This window comes from Ciconia boyciana, chromosome 3, assembly GCF_034638445.1.
Source record: "Ciconia boyciana chromosome 3, ASM3463844v1, whole genome shotgun sequence".
In the NCBI taxonomy this organism is placed as follows: domain Eukaryota; kingdom Metazoa; phylum Chordata; class Aves; order Ciconiiformes; family Ciconiidae; genus Ciconia; species Ciconia boyciana.
This window is the reverse complement of record NC_132936.1, coordinates 107,080,515-107,106,374: the sequence shown is the minus strand read 5'-3', so window position 1 is coordinate 107,106,374 and position 25,860 is coordinate 107,080,515. Positions and strand designations below refer to the sequence as shown.

Sequence of the window (25,860 nt, the reverse complement as noted above, 5' to 3'; positions counted from 1 at the left end):
GTTCAGTCATTTTGCCAATTCTATACACAAAAAGTCATTGCCAAAGGTCACTTGAGTTTAAGAAACATTTTATTGAAGTTGACAGAATATAAAAACAAAGGTAAAAAATAAAAATTAAAGCCATAAAAATTGGCACTCTTGTAAGTCCACAAAAACCAGTTACTACATTAAAGAAAAATCCAAGAAAAATACTATCCTTTACAGCATTACACCTTGATTTAGTATATAGACAAACTACTTATGTACCTAATTAGATACAAATTTTATTGTCAGTAATGGGAAAAGCTGGAGGAGGAAGGAAGAGCAAAGAAACAATGCTTAGATAGAAGCCACATAGAGTAACTGCACTCAGACAAATGGCACGTGCACATTATAGCAAAGACAGTAGGATACCACTGTCTCCCAAGGTCATACATACACAGAGATATTTGTTTAGCAAGATAAAGGGACCAAATATTTTTGTCAACTAAATAAAAGATCACAGTTCAACTGTTTACAGAATTTCAGATGTTATGTTATATTCTTACCTTTTGCAGACTAGTAGGATTTAGCTGGGTTTTATCTATTATTTTCACAGCAACCTTGGGAACAAACAAATAACCATGGATTATTAAACTCAGAAAAATGTTTGAACAAAAATATAATCGCACCTCTGTGAGCAAAAGCATAGATGTGTCTGTAAGACATGCATATACGTCTGCTTTTATGCATTTCATCAAGCAAAATTTCTCACCTATTAGGATCTACCAGCAGGAGCTCAGAACTTTGCCACCAGATGGTACCACCAAGGAATCAGTTTTATACTTCTGTCAGTGTTTGGACAGAACAGTGTTATCCTGTCCACTGCAAAACCAGGCTCTCCAAACACAAGATCTATCTATCAATAGATTTCAATATCAAGGATCTATCTCTCTATCTATCTAGATTATAAATATCAATGAAATCTATCTATCAATAGATTACTCTTCAGTTTTGGAAATGCTTGGGGATGAATGGACCCCCTCCCAGCCCCAAAATACCCCTTGATGTGCAACAAACTTTTTGATCTCTTCACCAAGAAGTTACATTTTAAAAAAGGGGTGAGTGGTTAGAGGGAGAAAACTCGGGCACCTCAGGTAACTTTTCTTATATCCTGAAACAGCCTCTTTGCATCTTCCTTTATGATGACAAAAGATGCGCTTTTTCTATTCAGAAGAGAAAGGTAAAAGAATAGCAGAAATACTTATTATAAAGACAGCCAGAGAATATAAAACACAGTCAGCCTTTTTTTTTTTTTTTTTTTAAAGGCTTACCTCTCTTCCAGTAAGCACATGCCTTGCCAGTTTCACTTTGGCAAAATTTCCTTTTCCTATTGTTTTCAGTAAGCGATAATTTCCAATGTGAGGATGCTCTTCGTTGGTAGATGTAATGGAGTTTCTACATCGGGGGATGTTTTGTCTGCTACTTGACTTGATAGGCTGGACATGTGGTTCAGTGTATCCATCCACAGAGGTATGCTGGAAGGCAGATAAAACAGTTGGGAATTTAGCTACTTGGATTTTAGACAGTTGCAGCAGAATAGACTAAAAGCATAAAAAGGTGTAGAGGGGAGTCATTTATTTACTTTTACAAGTATTGCTGATAACTTCGCATGGTAGCATAAGCAGAACATGCTGTCTTTGGGCAGAGTTTGATGCATGTCTCAAGAAAAAAGTCTGCAGAAAGATTTTACCAGCTCCAAAACTAGAGACACCTAGGCAGTAATCAACAAACCATTACAGACTTTTTTTTAATATGAAACTATGACAAACTACACACTACACCACCATGTTGCAAATAAACTTGTCTAATCATAACCAAATTTAGTCCTTTAAAAATACATAGTACAGAAAATATTTGTATTTTGGTATATTTGGGAACAAGGTTTCACTCTATTTTTTTCTTAACTTTCTTCATCTCAAGTAACATTATGAGAAAAGTATTTTTTAAAGTAAGTTTTGTTCCCCAAACATGCTTGCATCTTTTCGTAAGTCACAGAAGTTCTCATTCTAGTAATGAACAATCTACATCTGTATTTAAAAATAATAACCTATTCTTAAAAAGAAAACTCCATGATATCTCAAATATATTTTAAATCTCAAAAAGTCTGAAGAACTAAAAGGATGTTATTTTTAATGCATGCCAACACATCATCCCACATTAAATGTTAGTCATTGAAATCTGCAGTGCTTCTGTACTCTTTAACTTCCAAGTATGTAAGGGGCAAGATACAGATGGGGCTTGGAAATGTTCCAAGGAGAAACCAAAATAACAGAAGATGTCAAAGGGCTGCTAAGTGTTTCAGTATTTCAGACGCTTTCTAACATTAGTGGCAGATGGGTACAAATGCTTAACAGGTAAAATTTAGCCTCTAATCTTTTAAGTTACAGATTTTAAGGCAGGCAAATACTGTAGATAGAAACTGTGTCTTCTCAGACCAGTTTTCAGATTTTGTAACAGAAAGGCATGCTTACTCCAAGCTCAGTTTCTGTTAAGCATAAAGTGCCAACAAAACTCAAGACACCTTAACATTTTCCCATTATTCACTGCTTCAATTAAAAAGTGGTTATCTCAATATCTTTGTACAGAGCACCAACTGAGCCTGTTTCTTTACAGACCAAAGGTTTCTAGAACTTTGACCTTAAGCTGAAAGAGTCAGAAGGCAGTGGGAGGTTTCACTCTTTCTCCCAATACCTAGCCTAACATTGGTCTATGCTGATCTCACCTATCATTCCTTATGCAAGTAATTATTTTCTTATACAAAACGGAATTTAAAAGCAGTGCTTCCAACTTCAGTGTGCATTTATTATAGACTGAAGTCAATCCCCTCCTGTAAACACCCAGTCTTACAGATAGTCCCACTGAGCCGAGTGGAGCTATTTCAGGACATAAGCACCAGTAGAATTGGGAAAACTAGCAAACAGCTGCAACACAACCGGAAAAAACAAGGAGTATACCACAACCAGAATGTTCTTCCCAAATGTAGCACAACTCTGCTTACATCACCTCCAGCATTATTAATTATTCACTATGGCCAGGAGAACAGTCCTAAATATAATTTTCTGTTTGTCTTTTCATTAACTGAGTCTCTCTGTGAAATACTACTATACCCCCACTGCTAAGCTGTTTTCCAAATTACTGCAGAACCAAGCAAGCCAGGCATGTTTAGATTCTGTATATCAGACAAATTTGATCAACCATGAAATAACATGCTAGCAATAGTATTTATCCTTTAAAGGACATAATTAAAATACTGTCTGTGGACTTGGAAAGAGAGGATCAGAAGGACAGGTCCAGGCAAAGAGGCTTTGAAACATTCCTTCAGCATCAGACACTAGTCCTACATGCAATAAAACAAAGCCCAAATAGAAGTCTCACCTAAGAAAACACCCTGCAAGATCAGTATTTGTATGGTGCTAATAATTAATATTCTGGCTGTACCTAGCACCCTGTCCAGAGCTACAGCACTATGCTACACAAGCAAGTTTTTAAAGTCTTTGAGCCTATTTATGCACACAATTAGATCTTCACTATTTGAAATACAATGCCTACCAGAAGCATTAGCAACCCTATTATCAATTGCCAATTTCATACACTTCATAGCTACTTCCAGTTGGTACTTGAAGGGATCTATTAGATAAGCAGTTGGATAGGCAAGCCAAACCAATGCCATAAGCAAAGTGACAGACAGCTTCACAGGATAGATAATTTTAATGCAGATTTAACAGGGAAATCAGTTATTTAATCATAATAACAATATAACGCAGAACCAAATCTGAAGAGGGAAAAAAAAAAGCAACAAGGTTCATGGTCATGACGATTCTGGATTTTAGTCTTTTTGTGACAGAAAAATGAAGCCCCTCCAGATAGTTTCTTAATTATTCCCTCCTAGATTATCTTCAGAGTCAATGCTTCTCCCCAGCTATGCCCAAGGATGACAGAAAACATGCATGAACAAGGTCAAGTTTCTTAGTTTGTGAGCCACATATATATATATAAAAAAATATAATTTCTGAATTTCAACAGCACTGAATAAAATTCACATTATTCTTCTTAAGTCTTGCAATAGGCCTTTCTTTTGCACATAAACAGCTTGCTATTGTTGGAAAGTACAGAGCAATTTAAACTAGAAACTCATCAACTTCTAGAAACCAGTATTCAACAAAATTGAAACATAACAAGGTTAAGATGTTAAAAAAAAAAAAATCAAGTTAGGTCAAATAATGGTATCTCAGGGATTATTTCCAAACAATGCTAAAGCTGAATTCCACAGAAGCATGCAAAATCCACCCTGTCTAGAAAGATAGGCTATGCAGTTTTAAGATCTTTCTGGTCCATTACAATACATTCATTCATTATGCATCAGCTACTATGTGGCTATTTAAAAATGCCATTTCAGAAGAACAATCTCTAAGTTCTGAGAAATTTTTCAGGGTGCTGGAAACAAGGGGGCTGTGAAAACCAACATTCTCCTTGAAGTTCACTGCCATCTAAAAATTCCAGCTAACAACCTGCATTTCCTACACAGGATTTTAATTAGGGATTCTGATATTTCTCTAGATACCTTGATAATATATCTTTTTATATATATATATATATATATATATAAATTAAATATAAATATAAAAATAATGTAGTGGGAAACACTGCGTTACTAATAAATTATAAACATGATGCCCTGTATGTTCTGTTTATGTCAGTGTTAAATAAAATGTCTAGAAATCAGCACATAAAATTAGATATTTCTTAAAACAAAATGCAATTATAAACAAAAAAGTTGCAGCAGTAACAAAAGTTTAGAGCTGAAACAGTATATTAAAGCAGCCATTTAGGTATTTTGCATATTAGTCAAGTCTTAAAAAAAAAACAAACCACACAACAAAAACAAAAACTAAACCCACAAAAACCCCATACAAAACAAAACCCACCACCTTTTCAGAAATCTCAGAAAAGTAATTCTAGTATTCAATTTTAGATTGCGACTGAAGAGAGCTCAATTAACATGTATTACTCCTAACTAGGTTTGTTTCTGACACATTCCATTAGAATTATTACAGAAGGTCAATGGCACTAAAATCACAAGAGTTAACCTGACCCATTGGTTCCCCAAGACACAAAGCTATCGTTTTCCTTGTTTACTCAAGGCAGCTTTGCAAAAGCAAGACGACACAATGCCCAGACACATTATCTTTGAGAAAGTGCAGAAGAACTAACCCCACCAAGCAGATACAAAGTGTAAGCTCCACTACTCATTCAGCATCCTCTAGCCACTTAGCTAGCCACTGGGGTTGCATTCTCATGGCTTATACACTGTAATTAAACTTACATCATCACATATATTAACTGCTCTTACAGCTTAGTCTTAAAAAGTCCCCAAAACTGTTCTGGCCACCAAACCACAGTCTTTTTCAACCAAACAACACTGAAGGCCTCTATAGTCCTTCTGAGTAACAGGATAACTTCCACACATTGATCTGCCTACAAATACACCTCACTTGATTAAGCAAACGTCTTAGTCCTAAATTTTCCCCTTCTTGAATTACTGCAAGACAAATTCCTCGGTACAGTCAGCCCATGGAAGCAAAGTATACACACATGACGATGTGCCTTTTCTAGCACCACATTTCCTCTCTCAATATTATCTCCTGTTCTGAACTTAAGTTTCTTGCAGCCAATTTTTATATACGTAACTCCAAGCATTTTCAAGCATGTGCCATACACATGAGCATTTGTAACAGCTGTCATATTTTGCAAGGTAATCAAAATAGCTAGCCAGAGGGAGTCTGAAGGGTTTAGAAAACCATCTTCTAAGCAGCTCTGATCTGCAACAGCTTTGATTCAGAATACAGGGGAAGGAAAGGGGAGAAAGATGAAAAGTAATGTCCTGGACATCCAGCTGCTTTCGTGTTTTAACTGCTTGCTGTCTGTAACTATTCCTTTAGGACCTAGGAGCTGCTAGCAAACCACCTCAAGCAAGTCTTTTTCTTTTGCTGAAGTAACAAACAAACCAAATGAGAAGAGCGCAATTTTTTGAAAGATCGTGGTAAGCCTCAATGTAGAAACCAACAGAGATGTTCAGATCAGCTCCCACATCACATATCAAGAGTATTCAGAGGCCCAGGTTTACAGGTGTGAAGCATGGTGCAACTCTGAACTGCATGAGATGATAGGACCTGATCCATCAGCTAGTGCCAGAAGAAGGGGATTCACTCCTCTTACAGGTAAACCTCACATTTGCACAAAACCACAGCTTATTATTTCCACATGCACCCGTCACATCTTGCTACAATTACTAAAGCACCTCTGATCTCAATCAAAACATTAATATAGCACTATCTACTCTAATTTTTCATACCTCTCAAACATGTAAGAAAGTGCCTTCGAGGGAACAATTAAAAAGACTGAATGTGTGTGTATGCACACATGATTCTTTTCATAATTTCTTATCAGCAATTAAATGTATGCTAGATTGGGAATGCATGATAGAAACTTTGTTAATAAAAAAACCAAACTAAAGCAGTCACCTACTCCACTGAACAGGACTCGGCTCAGAAAAACCCAAGAAACAAACACACACAGAGTGAGGGAAAAAGTATATACAGATTTTAAATCGGGTACCAAGGTCAATGCATGGCAGAGACAAGAGAGAATCGGACAAAACTGTGCAAAGTTTGTCCTTAACTTCTACCCATACCCTGAGTCTGCTCACATAGGCTTGCCAGAAGTGCACAGAGAAAATAATCAAACACAAGCATGTGCATCTTTCTGTTTATATCAGATGTACATAATATGTAGGAATTCCAGGCATGAACTTTTGAAAGAGCTTGAAGCTATCAGCAATAAGAAACAATGTTTTTGAATAAAGTCAAGCATATGGAAACACTTCATTAACTGATGCTGTAACTCTGAAAAGCATTTTTATATAAAACTTTTCTAAAAAAATCCAAACTATAAGCATGGAGTTCAATATATAGCATCAAGTGAGATACAAAAAAAGAGTAAGGGAAGTTATTCTGTTTAGTATCTCTTTCCTTTTCTTCCCAATTGTAATATTCTGTATTTCAAAAAAACAACTTCAAAGCTAATAGTAAAACATTTCTATTGCAAGGTGAAGTACAATCCCTTAATGTCATTACACAATAAACATTCCTTTCTAAAAGCATACATATATGCTGGTGATAAGTAAACTTATGCTGAGCATTGAGTAAATATTATTCTGTGCTTGTTACTATGGTATCTAAGCCCCTTGGAAGTTTTGGTGGGGTTTTTTTTGTTTGGTTTGGTTTTGTTTGTTTGTTTGTTTTTAAGTGCTCAACATCGCTTTGTGAGACATATCAGAAATGAGTTTGCCAACTTTGAGACAGAACTCTTTTTCTAATCACAAACTACACAGGATGCAATGTTTACAACTCCGTACTTGAAGCCATCTAGGATAGAAAACAGCGCACCATCCACCAGTGCAGCACCATACACAGCTAACTGAAGGGTTTCAAGTTTATACACAAGGTTCTTCAGAATACTTGTAATTTTCATACGGTGACACTAACCTGTCATAATCCTGTCCACGTTATAGTAAGCTTGCTCCCAGTTATTTTTTTTTTTAAACACAACAGTAATGTCATATGTAAGGGTGGGGTTCATTATCACATGGAATCACAGATACTTTTTATGTAAGGATAAAGAAAAATAATAATGCACCAGTCCTCCCCTGAGAAGTCAGCCAAAACATTTCAGAAAAACAAAACACCTTCATAGCATTAAATTAGGTCTTGTAACCTGAACTCAGCTAACATGCTTCCTCCTCTCCCTGGGCCTGAAGCCCTCAGCCCAGCCAGGCATGCAGGTGCAGAAGAACAGGACCTTCCTGCCTTTGTTCCATTTCACTTGGAATTGGCACAGTTATTTCAACCTGGCACTTTCCTTCCTGACTCATCCCAAACACAAACAAGATTTTCCAGGGCTAATTCAGGACAGTCAGCTCACATCATCTCCATTAATTGCTACGACAAAACTGAACCCTCCCCGTAGCCCCACTGAAAATTGAGACAAGCCAGCTAAAAGCTGCTGCAGTAAACCACAGGTGGAACCAAGGGGAGGGAAAAAAAAAAGAAAACCAAAACAGTTTTTCCTAAAATCCTCTAACGTTTACTCATTTTTATTCATCATTTGGTATAGTACTAGAAGCTACAGTCAGCCCTGCCAAGCAAAAGAATAAGACATTTCCTATCTTGTCAAAATAAAATGTTGATGTCCCTCACCCATGAAACCTAACATGAACCGGTGTTTTTGAATAAAAGCACTTATGGGAGGGGGAAGGAAGGAGAAAGGCTATTCCTGCTGCAGCCTCCCAGGCACACTTAAACACTGTCCTTCACACAGAGAGAGTTCTTTCAACATTTCTTGCCAGCCATTGCTCTTTCCTCAGGAGGTGATCAGTTTAATCTCACCAGTCTTTTTTGACTTATTTCATGAGATCTTCAAACCTGCCAGCACAGAGCTCCCAGTGAGCATTCCCAGCTCACCCAAGACATCTTGCCAGCACCCAGAGATGCAGGCAGCTACAGGGCACTGCTGCTGAATGCCACGGCATTCAGTTTGCTCAAAAACGCTCAGTAAAACAAAAAGAAAACAAAATCTTAATGTTGATTGTTAACTGAACCAACCAAACATGAACAGGAACACACCCAGAAAGCGAAACTTCTGGCAAAGGAAACTGGCAGGAGTTTTTATTGCACTTACAAATGATGCAGCCAGGTCATTTTTCAACTGGCCTCATGAAAAGCAGGAGAAGAGAGCCATGAAACAACTTACAGTTCGGGATCATGTCAAGCACATGGAGCTTCTCAAGCGTCTGCAGGACTACAAGAAATGGAAAATGCTTTAATATCGAACTTCGAAACTGAGGGGAAAGGGCCGTTTCTAGTCTGGAGACTACAATCTGGAAACCTGAGGCTTTTCTCCAGAGGAGGAGAATGGCAGCAAGAGGCAAGGTTTACTCACAAAAGAGCGACCAGATTACAGAGCTAAGTGTCTCTGATATTCACGACCAAACAACCAGTCTTGTGGACCAGCTGAGGTTTCTCCTCCAGAAGGAAAACATACACGCAGCTAATTGGGACCAGGCTCTGCACCCCAACTCATTCTTTCTCTCAAAGGTTATGAAATAGGAATTTTTTCCTTGCCCACTGCATACCTAAAGCAACTCTGGAAGACTCCACCTGTGGCATGATGGCTGCTGAAGCCGATCCAACACTGCTTACATGCCTGCACCCACTTACAACTGCACTACCACTGGTGCAGTGGGATAGAGAGCCAACACAGGGAGCCAAGCCAGACAAAACCTAGCAACTCTCTCCCTGAGCACATGCACCCCCAGACAGTTTGTCAAGCACCAGCACAGGCCAAAGGAGAAAGGGGAACACCCAGCCCAGGGAAGATGGGGCCACAGCAGCTCCATGTTAAGCTCTCGTGGAACCACACTGTAAGGCAGGAACGACATGGAAAAGAAAATTGATTACACCACTTTTTTCTTAATAATCCAGAGGTGAATCAACACCAGTAGTGAAACTTTAGCTAGTAGATACTTACTGCCATTCTACAACAAGGTAGAAAACCAGAAGAACTGGGGGGGAGGGAAAAAACAAACAAAAAACCCCACAAACAAATAAGTAGACTTGCTTATTTGTGTTTTTTACCTGCACTGGCTGTGTGAGCCAGAAGAGCACACAATGCGAGCTTAAGAAGCTACCCTTTAGGAGTGACATGCATAGGCAAAGCACCCTTAACATTTCTGCTACATAAAAGAGAAAATTAAGTTACTCCTTTAACAAGCTGGACAGCATTTCTAAAGTCTTTACATCCCCATTACTGGATTCATCCAATAGATTCAGTGATGAATCCATCAAGACAGATCACCATCTTATTTTGAAGACTATTTTACCTCAAGGTCTTATTAACTTTCTGAAGTAAAGCCTGCTTCTAAAAAGTGAAGAGATGACCAACTGAAATATCCAACCTGATAGCAATACATACTAATTGATGCACACATGTCCTAGAAAAGAAATTGTAGGGCAAAGCAGGACTCCGCGATGTTTCAGGATCATGTCAAGCTATGTTTCAAATGAAGTTACCCAATATTAAGAAGGATTTTGCAATATTATTTTGAGACATACGTTTTAGGGATCTTGAAAGTCTAATTTAGAGGGTAGAGAGACTCATCTTAATGTTTCCCTTCATGTACTACAGTACACAATACAAATGTATCTAAAAGTAGTTGGGCAACCAGTTTATGTTGAGAATTAGAAGAGGAAAAATTTGCGTGGACCTACAGCAGATTAATAGGGCCTATTTTCATGTCCTTCTGCAGCAGCTGCAGCCTTCAGGGGAGGAGCAGGGAATCCTTCCTGAGCCAGAGAGCACTTTCATGGCCTCTTGCACTAGAGCATACTAGCTTAGTTTCTTCAACTCAAGGCTTGATAATATTTTGTGGTCCATCTCTCTGCACCAAGGCCTTCTGATGTCATTAACAAGTCTTGCCTCAGAGGACTTAAGTGCAGAGTGCCTACTGGACCCCCTCTGCCAAGGAGATGCAGTTTTAATATTTAAGCCAGGATTTAATGAGACTCAGCATTCTGCAGACATATTTTTTTCATAAGCATTGATACAGAGGTTAACTTTCTGAGGAGTAATGCATATTTTGGCACAGGAAAACCAGCTGCCTTCCTAAGAGGAGGAAGCACCTTTGGTAGCAGTGTCCTACGCTATCTATGAGCCTGCACTCAAGCACCATTCAGTTATAAGGGTCTTGTCTACTGAGAACAGTCTAGCAGAGTCTGATCCAACGGTAGGAGCTGCAGATAAAGTTATAAGGACACCACTAAACTTAGTTGGTCTTCTGAAACCGTAAACCATGTTTTATATATAGAGCAAGATTATGGCGATGTATCCAAGCCAGCAGGTGTAGTGGGACATGGTGAACTCAAAGAAAAAAAACAAAGCAAAATTAAGACAGTCTTCTGCTGAGTGTTCTCTGCCCTGTTTTTCATGTAAGTGTTAATTAACAGATCAAATAAAATGTCCTCAGTTGGGCTGTAGTAACTATTTACCTTTATGTGGATAATGGTACAACACATTTCAACTTAGCAAATATATTCCCAACCTTGCACAGATTTATGCTTAACTTTAAGCTGTCCAAACACTGCATGCCCCTTGGACCAGCTCATATCTTATGATCAAAGACTGCGCTCTACACAGAGCTCAAACTACGATCTCCTCAGAGCCCTTGTTTCTAAACACATGCAATCACCTATTTTAACCTTTGGGCTTCAATTATTTATGATCACAAACTACCACGATTTAACACTTTAGAAATATATGCAAATAGGAAGCTAAATTGAAAAAAAGGAAAAAAATCAAATAGCAGCAATATTCCTCAAAGATGTTACAAAGTATGTAATACAGCTAGAAAAAAATAATATATTTCTTTATATGCTTTAAACAGGCAGATACAGTAATACAGTAGATTATGAATACTGACAATCACACATATACTGCGGAGATCTGTCAATGTTCCGAATTCCAACCATAAACAGAAATCATGTGTCAGTATAGCTGAGATGTAAAAGCCAAGCACAAGAAAAAGAATTAACATAACAAATGAAATAGTCCATGTTACATAAGTCAGCAAAGGAAGTGAGAAAAAACATCACAGGATGCAAAGAAAACATTAAAAACAATAGATGCTAGATTTACCCAGCCCATTAAAATAAAAAGATAAGAAAATGTGAAAGAAATAATGTGCATATATATATATATGGATAAAGCTTAAGAATACAAGCCAAAGAATCTACTATTAAAGGGTTGAACAAAAACCAATATGTATTCAAAATGAATAGAGTCATTAAAACATGCCACCAGTCCAACAGTAAGAAAAAAAGTACAAAAAAACCCAGTATGACTTTTTCTCTCCAGTCCTTGACAATCAGTGGGTAAGGAACCCCAGATCCCCAGCTATGGTCTTTAGACAGTACCCCAGCCTGCAAGCTGCTGAAGTCAGGCATTTCCAGACTTCTTTATCTAGATGGTGAGGTACAGCAAATAACCAGTAGCAGCAATGGTGGCCTCCAGCTCACCATTAGCAGTGGCAACTCTTGGTTCTGTCCTGTGCTGGACACCGAAATAGTTTGGATAACACTAGAGCAACGTGTCTTACACCAATTGAGGTGGCGTACCTAATCAGATGCTGTCTCATATTAAAACAGGAGTTAACTTGATTCACTCTTAAGGAAGGGAAAGTCAGGAAAGCAGAGAAGTCATGGGAACCCAAGGACAATGCCAGCAGGTGACAGGAACTATCAATCTCCCTACCAGCAATTGGGAATCCGTCCTCAAAACCTAAGAGGAGAGTCATCTTTATGCAGATTTCAAGTGGACATCACTGAATTATTCCAAGTCTTAGGATGGGTCACACAGCGATGTTATGTTCTCTCTTCCAGCATCAGGCTGCCAAGGGTCCCTCTCCCACCCACAGTCCTAAGATGCTCCTTGCCTCTTTAGAGATGAGGAAAGCCACAGCACTGTAGAGAGATGATCACATATCCCCTTATGCAATGTTGCAATCCCTGAATTACCACAGGCTCATTGGGAACTCCACCTGTAATTTTTTTCCTTAATTTACCAAACTAACTAGAACCCTTCCAATCCCAGGGGATGAGAGCTATTGCATTAAATATCCATCTCATTTCACCAAGCAACCAACAAAGCATCTACTCATTTTCTACCACCTTCCAACCACCCAATAGCTGACCTGAAATCAGACACAGCTTTCTACTCTTTCTCAAAAATTATCTGGAGGTAAACTTAACTCCAATATATAACAACTGTACTACCTGCCAATACACTTGACAGTCTCCCAGTTTGCTTTCTTTTTTTTGTTTGTCACCCACAGAGCTAGTCTTACAAATACCTTCAATTAAATCAAGACAGCATTAGGAAAATGGCTCACGCACCATTAATATTTCACTTTATCATAATACCTTTAGTCTAATAGTCAAGTGCTATATTTAATTCAGCTTCTTCAGGTTAGTAATTATTATGTGAAGGAAATGAAAACAAACGGATGGATACAGGAATCCGGTTTGTCTCTTCTATGCTACTGCAGAAGGCTTGACACCACTCACTTTGAAAATAATTCTATTTAAACAAAATATTACATACCACTAGGAAATGGATTTAACGAGTAACGGTGAAAAAGCTTGTACACAATACCAAAATACAAAGTTTTACAAAAGGTCACCCAAACAAAACAACAGCAATAATCATCAATATTTTACCTTGTAGTATTTAAAAAACATCAAATTTGATTTTGATGAGTGCTATACTTCTGCAATCACTGGCTAAGCAAGAACAGCTTTCTTAAAAAGGACCTTTAAATGCAGTTTTTATTTTATCAGTCTACTTTGCTTTGCACAGGTTGAGGGATTAGACTTCCCTTAGCCTGTCTACGAGCACTGCTGTAGGCATACATTTTCTAATAATTATTATGTCTTCCATTGACTAATTCCAGCATCTGTATTAGATAGACCCTCATTGCTCATACCAACTTTCTGTAGATAAGATTTCTCTGGACTATGCAGTAGATGGAGCAAGAGTTTCATTGTGAAGTACTTTCATAAATTTTCTTTGTTCATGTGCATCTTACGTCCATCACTGGAAGAAAGAACTCTAAAAAGCAGTCAGCCTTGTTCATTTAATATCAAATTAAGAAAAGCAAATTTGAAAAGCTATTATACATAGGTATGCCTGGTAAAGACTACTCAGAGACAGTATTATTAATATTTTCTGTGCATGTCTCATTGTATTGAATTATTACAATTGTTATTCCTTCTGAAGTTATTCCTTCTGATTCCTTTCTTAAGGATAAAATACTATTTTAGTCCTTCACCAAGTAATGACATTTTCCTGATATTTTTTTTTTTTGACCACTGGTAGACAGTCCTTACTGTAATAATTGCAGGGGGAAGAAAATCTGATTACTGTTGGAAAAAAAATTACTAAATAAAAACCCAAATGCTTTAAAGAATTCTATTACCTTCAATCGATAATATTATCTGGAATAGAGATAAGAGTAAATACATTACGCATGTAATCCATTTGTGGAAAACAACCATATCCTCTGTAAGAGCTCAATGTAGCATTTAACAGGCTAAGGTAATTTCCACGGCGAAAATCAGACTCTTCTTAATGTGCGAGATTCTCTGAATTTTTGAGCTATGCCTCTGCTTATTTTAAGTAATGACAGAAACATCTAAGAATTGGAAAGACACTTATATACAACTGAAGCCAAGCATGCACTCTCAAAAGGAATTTCAGATATTTACTGTTTAAGCACAAGTAAGTACTTTACACTGCCGCTACATGTACCGCAGTCTGCCCTACACTTCGCTTCCCTAACTCTGCAGTTCTCACACATTAAATTCCTCACGTACCTGCTGAGTTTACGAAGAAAATCTCTCTCTACAAGTGGCATTACAAAATTGTATGTCCTTTCTAACTAATTATTATAAAGCTTTGGTTACTCTCTTCTGTTACCTGAAAGAAGAAAGCACAGTAACTTTACGAGGGGGGAGGGAAGGAAATGCAGAGTGAGGAAAATATAGTCTAACCGATGAGTATTTAAAGTTGTAACAATCCTTTTTGCTAATAATTTCAAGAAGAACCCCCAAACCAGAAACAATTCCCCCCAACCCACCCACAGCAAACCATTTCTTCGCTCCCTTTAGCTTTACAATTCAGACTATTCCCATACTAAAATGCTCCTTGGGATTCATACAAAAGGATATTACTTGAATGATAAACAGGAGCTACAACTTACGTAGCTTTAGTAAAGCTTTGTATTGGTTTTGCTTATATCATTAAATGAGCAAAACTGGAAAAGGTCCCAGAAAGAATGAGAAGCATAAGGAAGTTGGCAACAAGTACGCAAGCTCAAGCACAAAAGCACGTTAGTAAGCAAAATGTGGGGAAAAACAAGGTGGAGGAGCAAGAACGTGATAAGATAGGAAATTACAGGTATTATATGGCCAGCAACTTAATGAACATGGGTAAATGGAATCTCAGAAAGATGGATATTGGGAAGTACGTAAGGATACAGCCGCTGTGACAGCAGGTTATAGACTATCACCACATTTAAAATGAAATTGGTCAAATATTTGAGGGATTAAATAAGAAAAATGGTCTATATAATGACCTTTAACATTAAGATTACAAATAAATGGCCTTTTCCCCTTTGAAAAAGGGGGCTGCTTGGAGACAAGTAAAAGATGTTTCACTTTATTTTTCTTTTACTTTCTTCCTAAGTATTGGGTTAAGATGGAAAAGATACAAACTAACAGTGGGGAGAGAAGGAAGCCGAGAGGAAAGCTTCCAAGAGAGCTGAAAATAGCACTCTATTGCAATGACTAAGGCTGTGCCTCCACTTACAAGAAGGTGCGTGCTTTACTGCATCATGAGTAAGGCGTTGGTCCTCCTACAGAAGCACGGCAGAGCAAAGGCACTACAGGCTTTACCACGAGGTTAGCCTTGGGCAGGAGCCTTCACAGCAAGCCCTGCTAGAGCCTAATCTATCCAAATCTAATCTATTTTCTCCAACCATATCTGCCTAATGAAAGATATCACTTCTCCTGAACAACCTTGCCTAATTTTGTCTCTGCTTGAGATTTTAAAAGTTATCATGCACTACTATTACTTTATAATACAAAAGCAATTAGACTTTGTCACCAGTAATATTATATCTGCTCTTGCAGAAGACTGCCATGGGCTATCCAGTAACTCTATGTTCAGCTATGCGAACATCAATGTACTACACAAGTGCTTTCATCAGAGGTGAAATAAAGTTCTGTCTTCTTATTCAAGCTATCCATATCACAATTGTGTATGTTTAGAATATAGTTCTGCAACACAACTGGACAAAGTTCCTCATATTGAATCAATTAAAATATATCATAAGTTTGGATATCATTCTCTGCTCTTAACGTCTCTTATTTTGCTACTTTTGTGAATTCTACAGGCCATGTGTTTAAACGTAAAACAGGATTATTATTCTACTTGCTGCCAACAGACCATTAGGATCATGGTGAACAAAGCAGACACTGATCTGAAGTCATGAACGTCTTTCATTCTCTCCTCAGTGTAACTCAACTATGTTTATCAGTCCTTACCTAAGAAATCATTAGGACTATGAACACACATATCACATTATTATACTTACTGGCCATTCAAAATTACTGAACAATGTAAACAATGTTTTACTGCTCATTTTTTTTCCCCAAATACTTCTTTAGATTTTGTACACAGCTTAGAAATTAAAACAATGAAACTGGGTAAAGCTTATTGTAACCAAAAGTCTTCTGACATATTACCAGTCTTTTGAAGAATGCAAGTGTGAAGAAAAATAATCCTTTTTTTCAAAACACTTTGTATTATTGTATTATGAATGTAGGTTTCTATAACATGTCTTACATTTTTATAAAATGTTGCAAACTTGAAACAGTTTGCACACAAAGGGCCAGGAGTCATTGGTACTGAGAACTTAAATCTTGAACAGCTCAGCAGGAGTCCTTGATCATTAGCCATGTTAATGCTAACCAAGTAAGTGGAGTGCAGACCACTTCTCATTGGGACACCCACAGCCTACACCTAAGGTGTCCCACAAGCATAGGAATGGCAAGATAAAAGAAGGAAAATTACTTTTTCCTGGTCCATATACAACAAGCAACAGAATACAAGAACTTGAAAACACACAGACAATGCATTCATTCCAGCAGAAGAGAGCCTGCTTTCCAGGATGATTTAAGTGATGTAAAGTGACTGTCAATCAGCTGTCCTGATAAGATGGAGAATTTCAGAATAACATAATGATCTTCTATTCTACAGAGATGCACAGAAAACCAGTGCTTTTGGGTTTCACATAAATACACTCTATTGATCAATCATTACAGCCTAAGCCGTGGCACTGCTCCGTGAGCACGTCTAGTTCATTGCTTTAAAGGTTAATTGTAGCCCAGCTGAATTTAACTGTGCAGACACCTTACTACAACTGTGAACATATGTCTTTCAGAGTCAGTTGGTGTTTTCTTTGAAAGCATACATAAAGAAATCCCTGACAAAATGCTCATCTGAAAAAAAAAAAACCCCACAAACCCAAACCACCAAACTTTTTTTTTCAACTGACATCTCAGTTCAAAAAGAAGCAGGATTATGATAAGCACAGACAGTACTTCCCAATGTTTCTGCCTCAAACTATTTTACCATGATAGCTATAGCGCGTTTGGTCACTACTCAGAAAAAATGAGATGAAACAAGCACTGGGAAACCTGCCTTAAGAACAAGGACCATCTTATCCTCTTGGAATTTTTAACCTAAGATTGGCTAGGATGCTCACCAAAACTGTCTAAGCTGCATCATCACATACAGCTATGAAGTCTTAAACTGACTTTGAGATCTCAGCAATCCTTTGATTTTACTATTTTACTAAGTTATTCACAGAAAAACAAAAAAAGGAGACATTTTCTTTCTTAGATGAAATACAACTGGCCCAATTTAAAGCTCAGTTTTGCACTGAGCAAAGACAACACACACAAAACAAAATGTTAATTTAGAATGTGAAAAAAGTAGAAAAATGTTAATGATTGAACAGGCTTGGTAGTTGATGTAGAGAAAGAGCTTCTTATTAAAACTTGGATTCAGTTGCATTATATTCATTACACTGAACGATGCAAGTGTTTCGATGGAACTTTCCTGCTTTCATAGTTGTTTTCAGAAACATTAAACTGAGAACATTCCTTCTTAATTTACCACTACTTAGAGGGGAGTAAACATTCAAGAATGTAGACCCCCCCCCAAAAAATTGTGAAGTCATAAAAAAAATTTTTTTGGTGATTCTGAAATTCAAGAAAGATTAAAAAAAACCCCACAACCCCACAAAAAGCAAGCATTGTGTTTCCAACAACAACAAAAATTAATAGATCGTGTCATGACCACAACACAAATGAGCTAAGTTTGAAACATGTCACTGTCTGTAGCAACTTACAAGTAGTATATTCAACCTGAAGGGCAGCACAGAGCACAAACATATATTTAAAAAAAAAAAAGGTTGAAGCTACTAAAAGATAATATCTAAACAGAAGCAATAAAATGCTTTCTCTCCGATACCACAACATTTGAAAAGTTTGCTCAAACTCCCAAGTTGTTAGTAGGCCAATTTGTAAGAAATCTGTCTCAGGACTTTAGTTGGACCATAGATTTCTAGCTCCACATTAACAGTAAAATAATCTCTCCTTTTTACAGAGTAGTTTCTCAATGAATCTGCACTACTGGAAAATAGCGTTTAAAGTTCTCTCTCAAACACCAGTAAGATATTAAGGCTAGGTCTATACTAAATTTTGAGAACAAGAATAAAAACTCTGCAAGTACAAATACAAATCGCTGATCGAGAACATAATTTTACAGAAATGACTGTATCTGCACTTAAAAGAAAAATGAAATTACTACTTTTTATGTGTTTAAACTATTGATATCAATTAGAAGTTAGCAGGAGCTCCCTCTGCTAAACAACAGCAATTGTGATGGTACAAACTTACCACATTTATAGTGGAAACATTATTTTCCAAATATAATTGGGTGCCATGGGGGAAAAAAAAAATCCTGCCTTTACTGACGATTAAAACATTTCAAGTGCACAGTTAGAAAATTAAAAAGCTATATTAATGTAAACAGTAAGTCCACGTGATCAGAAAAATATGATGGTAGAGACCCCACCGATAACAAGGCTCCATGGAACATAATCTCCTTGTTCTAGTTTAGCATTTAACTCCACTGACCATGTAAGTACAGTTTTCAGAATGCTAACCACAACCAACCTAACTTTATGTTTACCTATGAAGTATGAAATGAAACAAGCAGTACAATCGAACTACATTAACTCTTTCTGAACTTTATACACTCTTTGATGATGCCTAGAAAGGACACCGAAGCATGAAGCTACATTTTCACTCATTTGTTCCAAAATATTTCTCTTTAGAGAAGGAAAATGAAACTAAACATCTATATCACCTGTCCAATGACTCTCTGATTCACACAGAAGGTTAACTTCAAACTGGGTAACATACTCATAACAAATTGAACCTTGCTCTCTTTGTGCATAATGCTCTAGCTAAATGTGTTTTACCCCACAACATAGGAGCTTGCTCAAGACCTGAGCCAAACTCTCCCCCCAAAAAGTCTGCATAGAAAAAACACAAACCTTCAAAATAAGACGAGGAGAACATACACTGGTCTTACCATTCAAACAAACATACGACCTAACGGTGTATTTTTGATCAAGGAAAATAATCTCACAAGGAAAAAGCACAGGCATTCACTATGCTAAAGCCCATCTCCTGTGGATAAGAAAGATACAGCTGTACTCTTGAACCCATAAGGCTTGGAAACTAGGCCATTCTTCTGCTTAAGGCACTGAACGAAAGAATTCTTGTCAGATACTTTCTCCCACGCCCCCTCTGTCCAAATCAAAACCATGTGTTCTTATTGTGCAAAAGCAAATACAGAAAGAAAAAAAACAGAAAGAAATTAAACATGGTATCATTATTATTACCCCAACGTGACCACGCCATTCCATCCTCTTACCTCTTGCCCTGTTCAATTTTTTTTCTCTTTAAAAATGCAGCTGTCTACTTGCCTCCACTATCAGAAAGTCATCCTTAGCCACACCCACTTTAGCTGGCATCCCAGACATCACCCTTCCCTCGCTAGCCTGCAAATGGGTGTGCTTGTGTCAAAATTATAATTATTTGTATGATAATGAAGCAAATCACATGATCATAGGTCACTGTATTATCCTTCCTTAAAACTCTCTCTGCCATGACATCTCTTAATCATTCTCATATGGCACTGGCTAGGTAAGATAAACCACAATTCCCACATTCCTCCTCGACTCTGGCCAGTGTTATCATCCAGCACTCCTGCCTTGTTTGTTCCTTCTCCCGCCGTAAACATGCAAGATCTCTGCATTAGATTTAACCAACTTTTATGTGTCTGAAAAGTACAAAGCAAAATAGTACCTTAAAACTTAGCTTAGCTGGGTGACACCACAACAAAAATAAATAGTAATACCTTCACAAATAATAGTAATACCTTCAAAAGATTAAATTACACTTACTATAGGGGAAAAAAAAAAAGTATTCTTATGCCAGACTAAGAGGTCCTTATGGCAGAAAAAGCAAACTACAGCATTCTCATTTTTATTAGTTTTACTAAAGCAAGTAGTATACAGTTGACTGTTGAATCTCTACAAGTCTTTTCTTATACAGAGCTCCCCAAAAACATTTAAGAGAATATATTACCACTGTATTTCTTTTCTTTTGCTTCAATTCAGGAAAACCATTCCTCGATTTAATGACATAATACAATACAACACAATATGAAGGGAAAAACATAAAAGCACCTCTTTCTTAAATTAATACCAACTCAATGAAAACAAAAGAGCTACTCTAGCTCAAAGCTTTTGATTCCTCTCCCTCTCCTCCTCCAGCCTCTGCAGAGATGAGAAGCTCAGTTCACCCAAACTAACCCAACTGCAAGTGTTTGAATGCACTGAAACATTACCTACCACAGCCTACGTAAAATGTATCAAGAGGAAGCTGTAAATAGTTACATGTACAAAATCAAAACACAGGAAAATTATTATTTTCAATACTACTCTTACCCCTCACTTGAAAAAAATAAATCTGGTAATATGCATTAAAATCATCTTTACTGTACTGCCTCCACCCATTAATTTTCCCAAGTTTCACAATAAACCGTTCAATAGGAATAAGTGTTTGACAATCATATCCTGGTTCCTGAAACGTAGCTTTCATGAAAGAGAAATAACATTTCCAATGAACAATATTTACGGACATATGCTAGAAAAGTTAAACATAGCATTGGGAGATGTAAAGAATAGCAAAAAGGAAAAGAAAAAAAAAGGTGTGAATTTCTATAATCCCTATCAGTTACAGACATACTGACTGTTTCACAACCACTATTTCCCTCCACCTGTCGTCTGTCCATTGTCGGCAGTCCTTGTACCTTTCAATCTAGCTTTCTGATAAGACCTTATCAAGTAATCTGCTGCATGATCTTATCCCTTCCAGACTATTTTCAAAGGGCGCTATAGGATAAAAGACACAAAGAATTATGGAAATATGCATGTTTTTCACCCATCCCACCAGGAACTCCCATAATTCCTCAAGGCATGTATATTCTTATGATAGGTGCTATATCTAGTTATTACAGTATTTTTTTTCAAATGACAGAACACATGCTTGCATGCTCACTGAGAAAAGCATACGCTGAAATTTTATTTATTTCCTATTTCAAAGAGCAGTGAAAGCAGCTGCCAAGAGACAGGGGGTGGCAGTGGTAGGGTAGTTCCCCATGATTTCATGCAACGACCTCACACCACGTGCAGAGCACAGCTGGACGCGTACATAGGTTTGTACTCAGAACCATCAATCAGCTCTCTCCGGGATACAGAGCTACAGTCTGTCCCTTGAGAGTCACACAATGGAGCAACATTGCCGAGATGGCCACGCATATGAGACGGAAGAAAAGAGCGCTCTCCTGAAGATCACCATTAGCTGCAGAACTTGGGAGAGCTTCGCTGATATAGGTACTCGGGAATCGGAAATATGCACTACAAAGATGGATTTATTTACCAGGCCAAAACCACTCATGCTTACGCCACTCTAACTCCTCACTCTTTCCAACAGCTTCTCCCTTTAGTTGCAACTTCTTACCACCTCAGTTACCCAGAGCTTACTAGCTGAACTTTCTGCATCAAGACCCATCAGCATAAACACTTCCCCAGTCCATTAGTGTTTACTAGCAGGAGGAAGCACATTAAAAGTAAATTTAGAGTCTCACCTCACCCTGACAGAGTCTGTTTTAAATCAAGGAATGCTGCTTTCGGGAAGTCAGCAATGGACCACCTCCTCCTCCATTCCACATTGGCCCCTTTAGCAAAAGGTCTTACGTAAGGAAGACCACAGGTACCAGAGAGGGCTTCCCGAGGCTCCTCCGTGGGCAGAAGCGACAACCTCCTTGAGATCTCTGCTCCAAAACCCAGCAGGCACCATACTAATGACAGCACTAGAATTACTTTGTGCAGATTTGGGAACTTACTAATGCACGGCTCTTTACTGTTTATCTAACTGGAGGATTATATTCATTAGTATTAGGTTACAGACTTACACCAAGATTTTCAGGAACAAATGTGCAATTTTGAGTATTTTGATATCCTGTACAAACCTGTTTCTTTTAGATACCCAATGCACTCTCTGAAATAATAATAATAAAAAAATAATCCTTACCTATCTCTAGATGTCAAAATAGAGCATTCAAAAGTAGCATAATATTTTCTAAATGAACTACTAACACTTTAATTGAAGTCTTCATTCTGTATAAATTGAGAATATTTCCATTTGCCTTGTGTAAACGTACTTTGCCACTCTTATGTACTATATTACTAGATATATGCATAAATATTTCTTATCTCTTCCTGTCATCTCTCATCTACATTCCTATATACATTTGAAATGGAGACTCATAAGTAATATGTATAACTCAAACCTGGACTTTGTCATTTAATTAAATCTAAACTTTTGTTTTCATCTCAAGGACTTGCTTTCGTTCTGACACTAATACAGGACTCATCAGTCCGTGAAGAGTAAGGACAGACCAAATGCATCTACTTGCTTTAACTAGTAACCATGCTACTATTGCTATGTCAATTAAACTTCCACTGAGCAAATGATACTAAAAGCTCATTATAATGAAGACACCAAGCTAGAGTTTCACTTCTTTAACTATATTATCTCATTTCTGTTACCTTTGTCTTCCAAATCCTCTTCTCATATTCACTTTTCATTTCACATAATTCAGTAACCTATTCAGCAGACACTACTGTTTTGGCTTGTACAGCAACAAACATTATGAGCTCCTACTGTCGGCCAGAACTTCTATGGATTGATGCAATACAAACAAGCATCTTCTTCAACCCATTTCAGCCCACCAGGCCATCTTCCTTCATTTCTTACTGATCACTTTGTACCCAACTAGAAGTTGGGAGCAATTGCATGCGTTAAATTTCATATGACTCCTTTTTCCCCTCCTGTGCCTTCTGCCACCTTCCCAAAGGCAACTAACGATATCTAGCACACATTCCAAACATAGCTCTTTTAATATTGGTCCCCTCACCTGAGACAAAAAATTTCACACCTCCCATACTACCTCCTATTTAAATAATCACCACTGATGGACAGGACCAGACACGGTCCAGGATTTTAGGATTTCTCAGATACACTGTCTACAGTAACCAAGACCGGTTATTTTCTGCGGGAAGACCACCACAATGGAGAACAACCCTATGCTTCTACTCCATCAAGTCTGGGCGGAGCAGAGGAAGAGCGCAAAGATGTTTAAACAGAGCACAAAGGAAGATACAAACAATCAACTCGGGAGGTACCAAGGACACGACGACAGCCTCTCTCAGACGCAACACAAAGCAAAACAGAGGAAGGAATACAGCAACAGCAACGCCGGGGACCACCTTCGAGGTGCAAACCAAACAAAGAGCAAGTACAGCTGAACCCCAGAAGGCGAGACGGGGACGAGTGGCAGGGAGTTAGAAAGACCACGAGTGGGTGCCCCGGCCCAGGGACAGGGGTGCCCGGCGTGGGGGACGCGCGAAGGCACGGCAGCCCGGCCTGCAGCCCGCGGGGGCTAGAGGCCTCTCCCCGGCGGGGGACCGAAGCCAACTGCCTGTGCGCGCCTACAGCCACCGGCTCCAGCCAAGTACATATAAGGGCAGCCCGGCCCGGCCCAACAACGCGTGGAAGGGGCTGTCCGGCCGCCGTGCGGGCGGCAGCCGCCCGCCGACCCTGCGGGAGGCTCGGGGCCGCGGGCGGGCTGGGGCGACGTGGAGCCCAGCGCGCCGGACCCGCCCCGGCAGCGCCGCATGGAGGAGCCTGAGGCGCGGGCAGGCGGCGGTGCCGGCCCGGCGCTGAGGAGCGCCCGGCCCGCCGGGCGAGGGGATGGCCGAGGCCCGCCCACCCCTCGGGCAGCTGGCCTGGGCGGCAGGACAGGCCGGGCCGCCGCCAGGTGCCGGGGAGAGGCGGCTGCGGAGGGAGCGGCGGCGGGGGAAGGGGCGAGGCGGAGGGAGGGAGGCCCGGCGCAGCACTCACGTTCTCCGTGTCCCGCTCGTTGACGGTGGGCAGCGGCGTCCGAGTGGACATCTTGTGGGCCGCGGCGGCGCCGCACCCGGCGCGCTGAGGGGAAGGCCGCCCGCTCTCCTAGGCCGCGGCGGAGGCCGCCGGCTGCCCCCGCCGGCAGCCGGGCGCACACGGCGGGACGCGGGCCTCCTGCCGCGCTGCCGACCCCGCTAAGCGCCCGGCGCCATGGCCTCGCCCGCCCGGCCGACCCTCCGCCCGCCGTGCTCCCGCCCGCCTCGCCGCCGCCGGGCTCCGCGCAGCTCGGCCACCGGCTCCTCCTCCTCCCTCCTGCCCGCTCAGGTGAGCGGCCGGCAGCGCAGGGGGGCCGCGGCGCCTCCTCGCAGCATCCGGCAGCGGCACCGACTCCTCCTCCCGCTGCCGCTGCCCCGCGCTCCCTTCCCCGTCTCTCTCCTCCCCTCCTCCTCCTCCTCCCCGCCCCCGCCCCGCCGCGCTGGGCCCGGCCCCGGCCCCGCCGGCCAGGCTCCGCCGCCCCGCGCCGCAGGAAGTGCCGGGCGGTGCGGGCGGGCGCGGCAAACGCGGGCGGGCGGCCGGCCGGCCGGCCACCGCCGGCGCCACCGTCCCTCCCGCCGCGGCACCCGTGACGGGTGGCGCCGGGCCCTGCCGGGGCGAGGGCTGGCCGGGAGAGAGCGCCGGGCCCGGGGGCAGGTGTGCTGCTTCGTGAGGGAGGCTGAGGGGAGGGGCCGTCCCGGTCCCCCTGGGTGAGGGCCGGCTGGCGGGGCCGGGCGCTTCCCTCAGCCTGTCGGGATGCGGGGGGCGCCGGCAGGAGGGCAGCGAGGCTTGGGGAGTCAGTCGCCTGGGGAGCCCCCAGCCCCCTGCGTGAGGGACGGGGCCCACGGGGGTGCTGGGCCTCGCTGCAGCCCGGCAAGTGGGTTGCCACAGCGACTCGCCCATTGCCAGGAGTCGGCCTTGGCAGGGGCGGTGGGGCAGCCCTGCCCGCCGCCTGCACAGCTCGGAGTCCACAAGGCACAGACTTTCTGGAGGCTCGTAAAACCCTGTGTCAGCATCTGTGTAAATCAAGCCGTTTATTTGTGCGCCTGAGCCAGCCAGCCTCCTTTACCCACTTGAAGCTGCAATCAGATCAACAAGACTCAGTGCGACACATCTATCTGCTCGTGTCCGACCGGCACACAGTCCTCGAACACTTAACTGATGACCTCATGGACTTAAAATTAGAACCATACACACATTTTTGTCTTTGAGAAGTTTATTAGTGTTTACATGACAGCAGCTCTTGCTATAAAACCAGCCAAACCCTTCACCAAATTCTAAAAATAATCTGTAAAAATAAAAAAAATAACCTCCCCTGCACCAAAACCAAAAGAAAAACAATATGCCTGAATTTCCATTGCAATATTTTGACAGATTTTTGTAGCTGAGGCTGTAAACATGTTCATAAATGCTGTAAACACAATCCTCGTTCTGAAAGACTTTCCTTATGAAAAATACTTCGGAAGGCACTTGAGGGGTTGTTATGTCTATCTCCAGGAAGCACTTACGTGCTTGTGAAAGGGCA

At 40.4% G+C, this 25,860-nt stretch overlaps 1 protein-coding gene across 8 annotated transcripts in view; it reads right to left on the bottom strand.

Moving 5' to 3' along the window:
* The window catches only part of MARK1 (microtubule affinity regulating kinase 1), a 61,217-nt gene extending 36,739 nt beyond the window's left edge, over window positions 1-24,478 (bottom strand). For all 8 annotated transcript variants that reach the window (XM_072856974.1, XM_072856979.1, XM_072856975.1 and 5 more), the window contains exons 1-3: window positions 24,300-24,478; window positions 1,293-1,496; window positions 528-581 (exon numbers count right to left, since the gene is read on the bottom strand). In XM_072856974.1, coding sequence (XP_072713075.1) covers window positions 528-581; window positions 1,293-1,496; window positions 24,300-24,350 — 309 coding nt within the window. In that variant the 5' untranslated portion in view covers window positions 24,351-24,478. The remainder of the gene's footprint in view (window positions 1-527; window positions 582-1,292; window positions 1,497-24,299) is intronic.
* Between the last annotated feature and the right edge of the window lie 1,382 nt (window positions 24,479-25,860).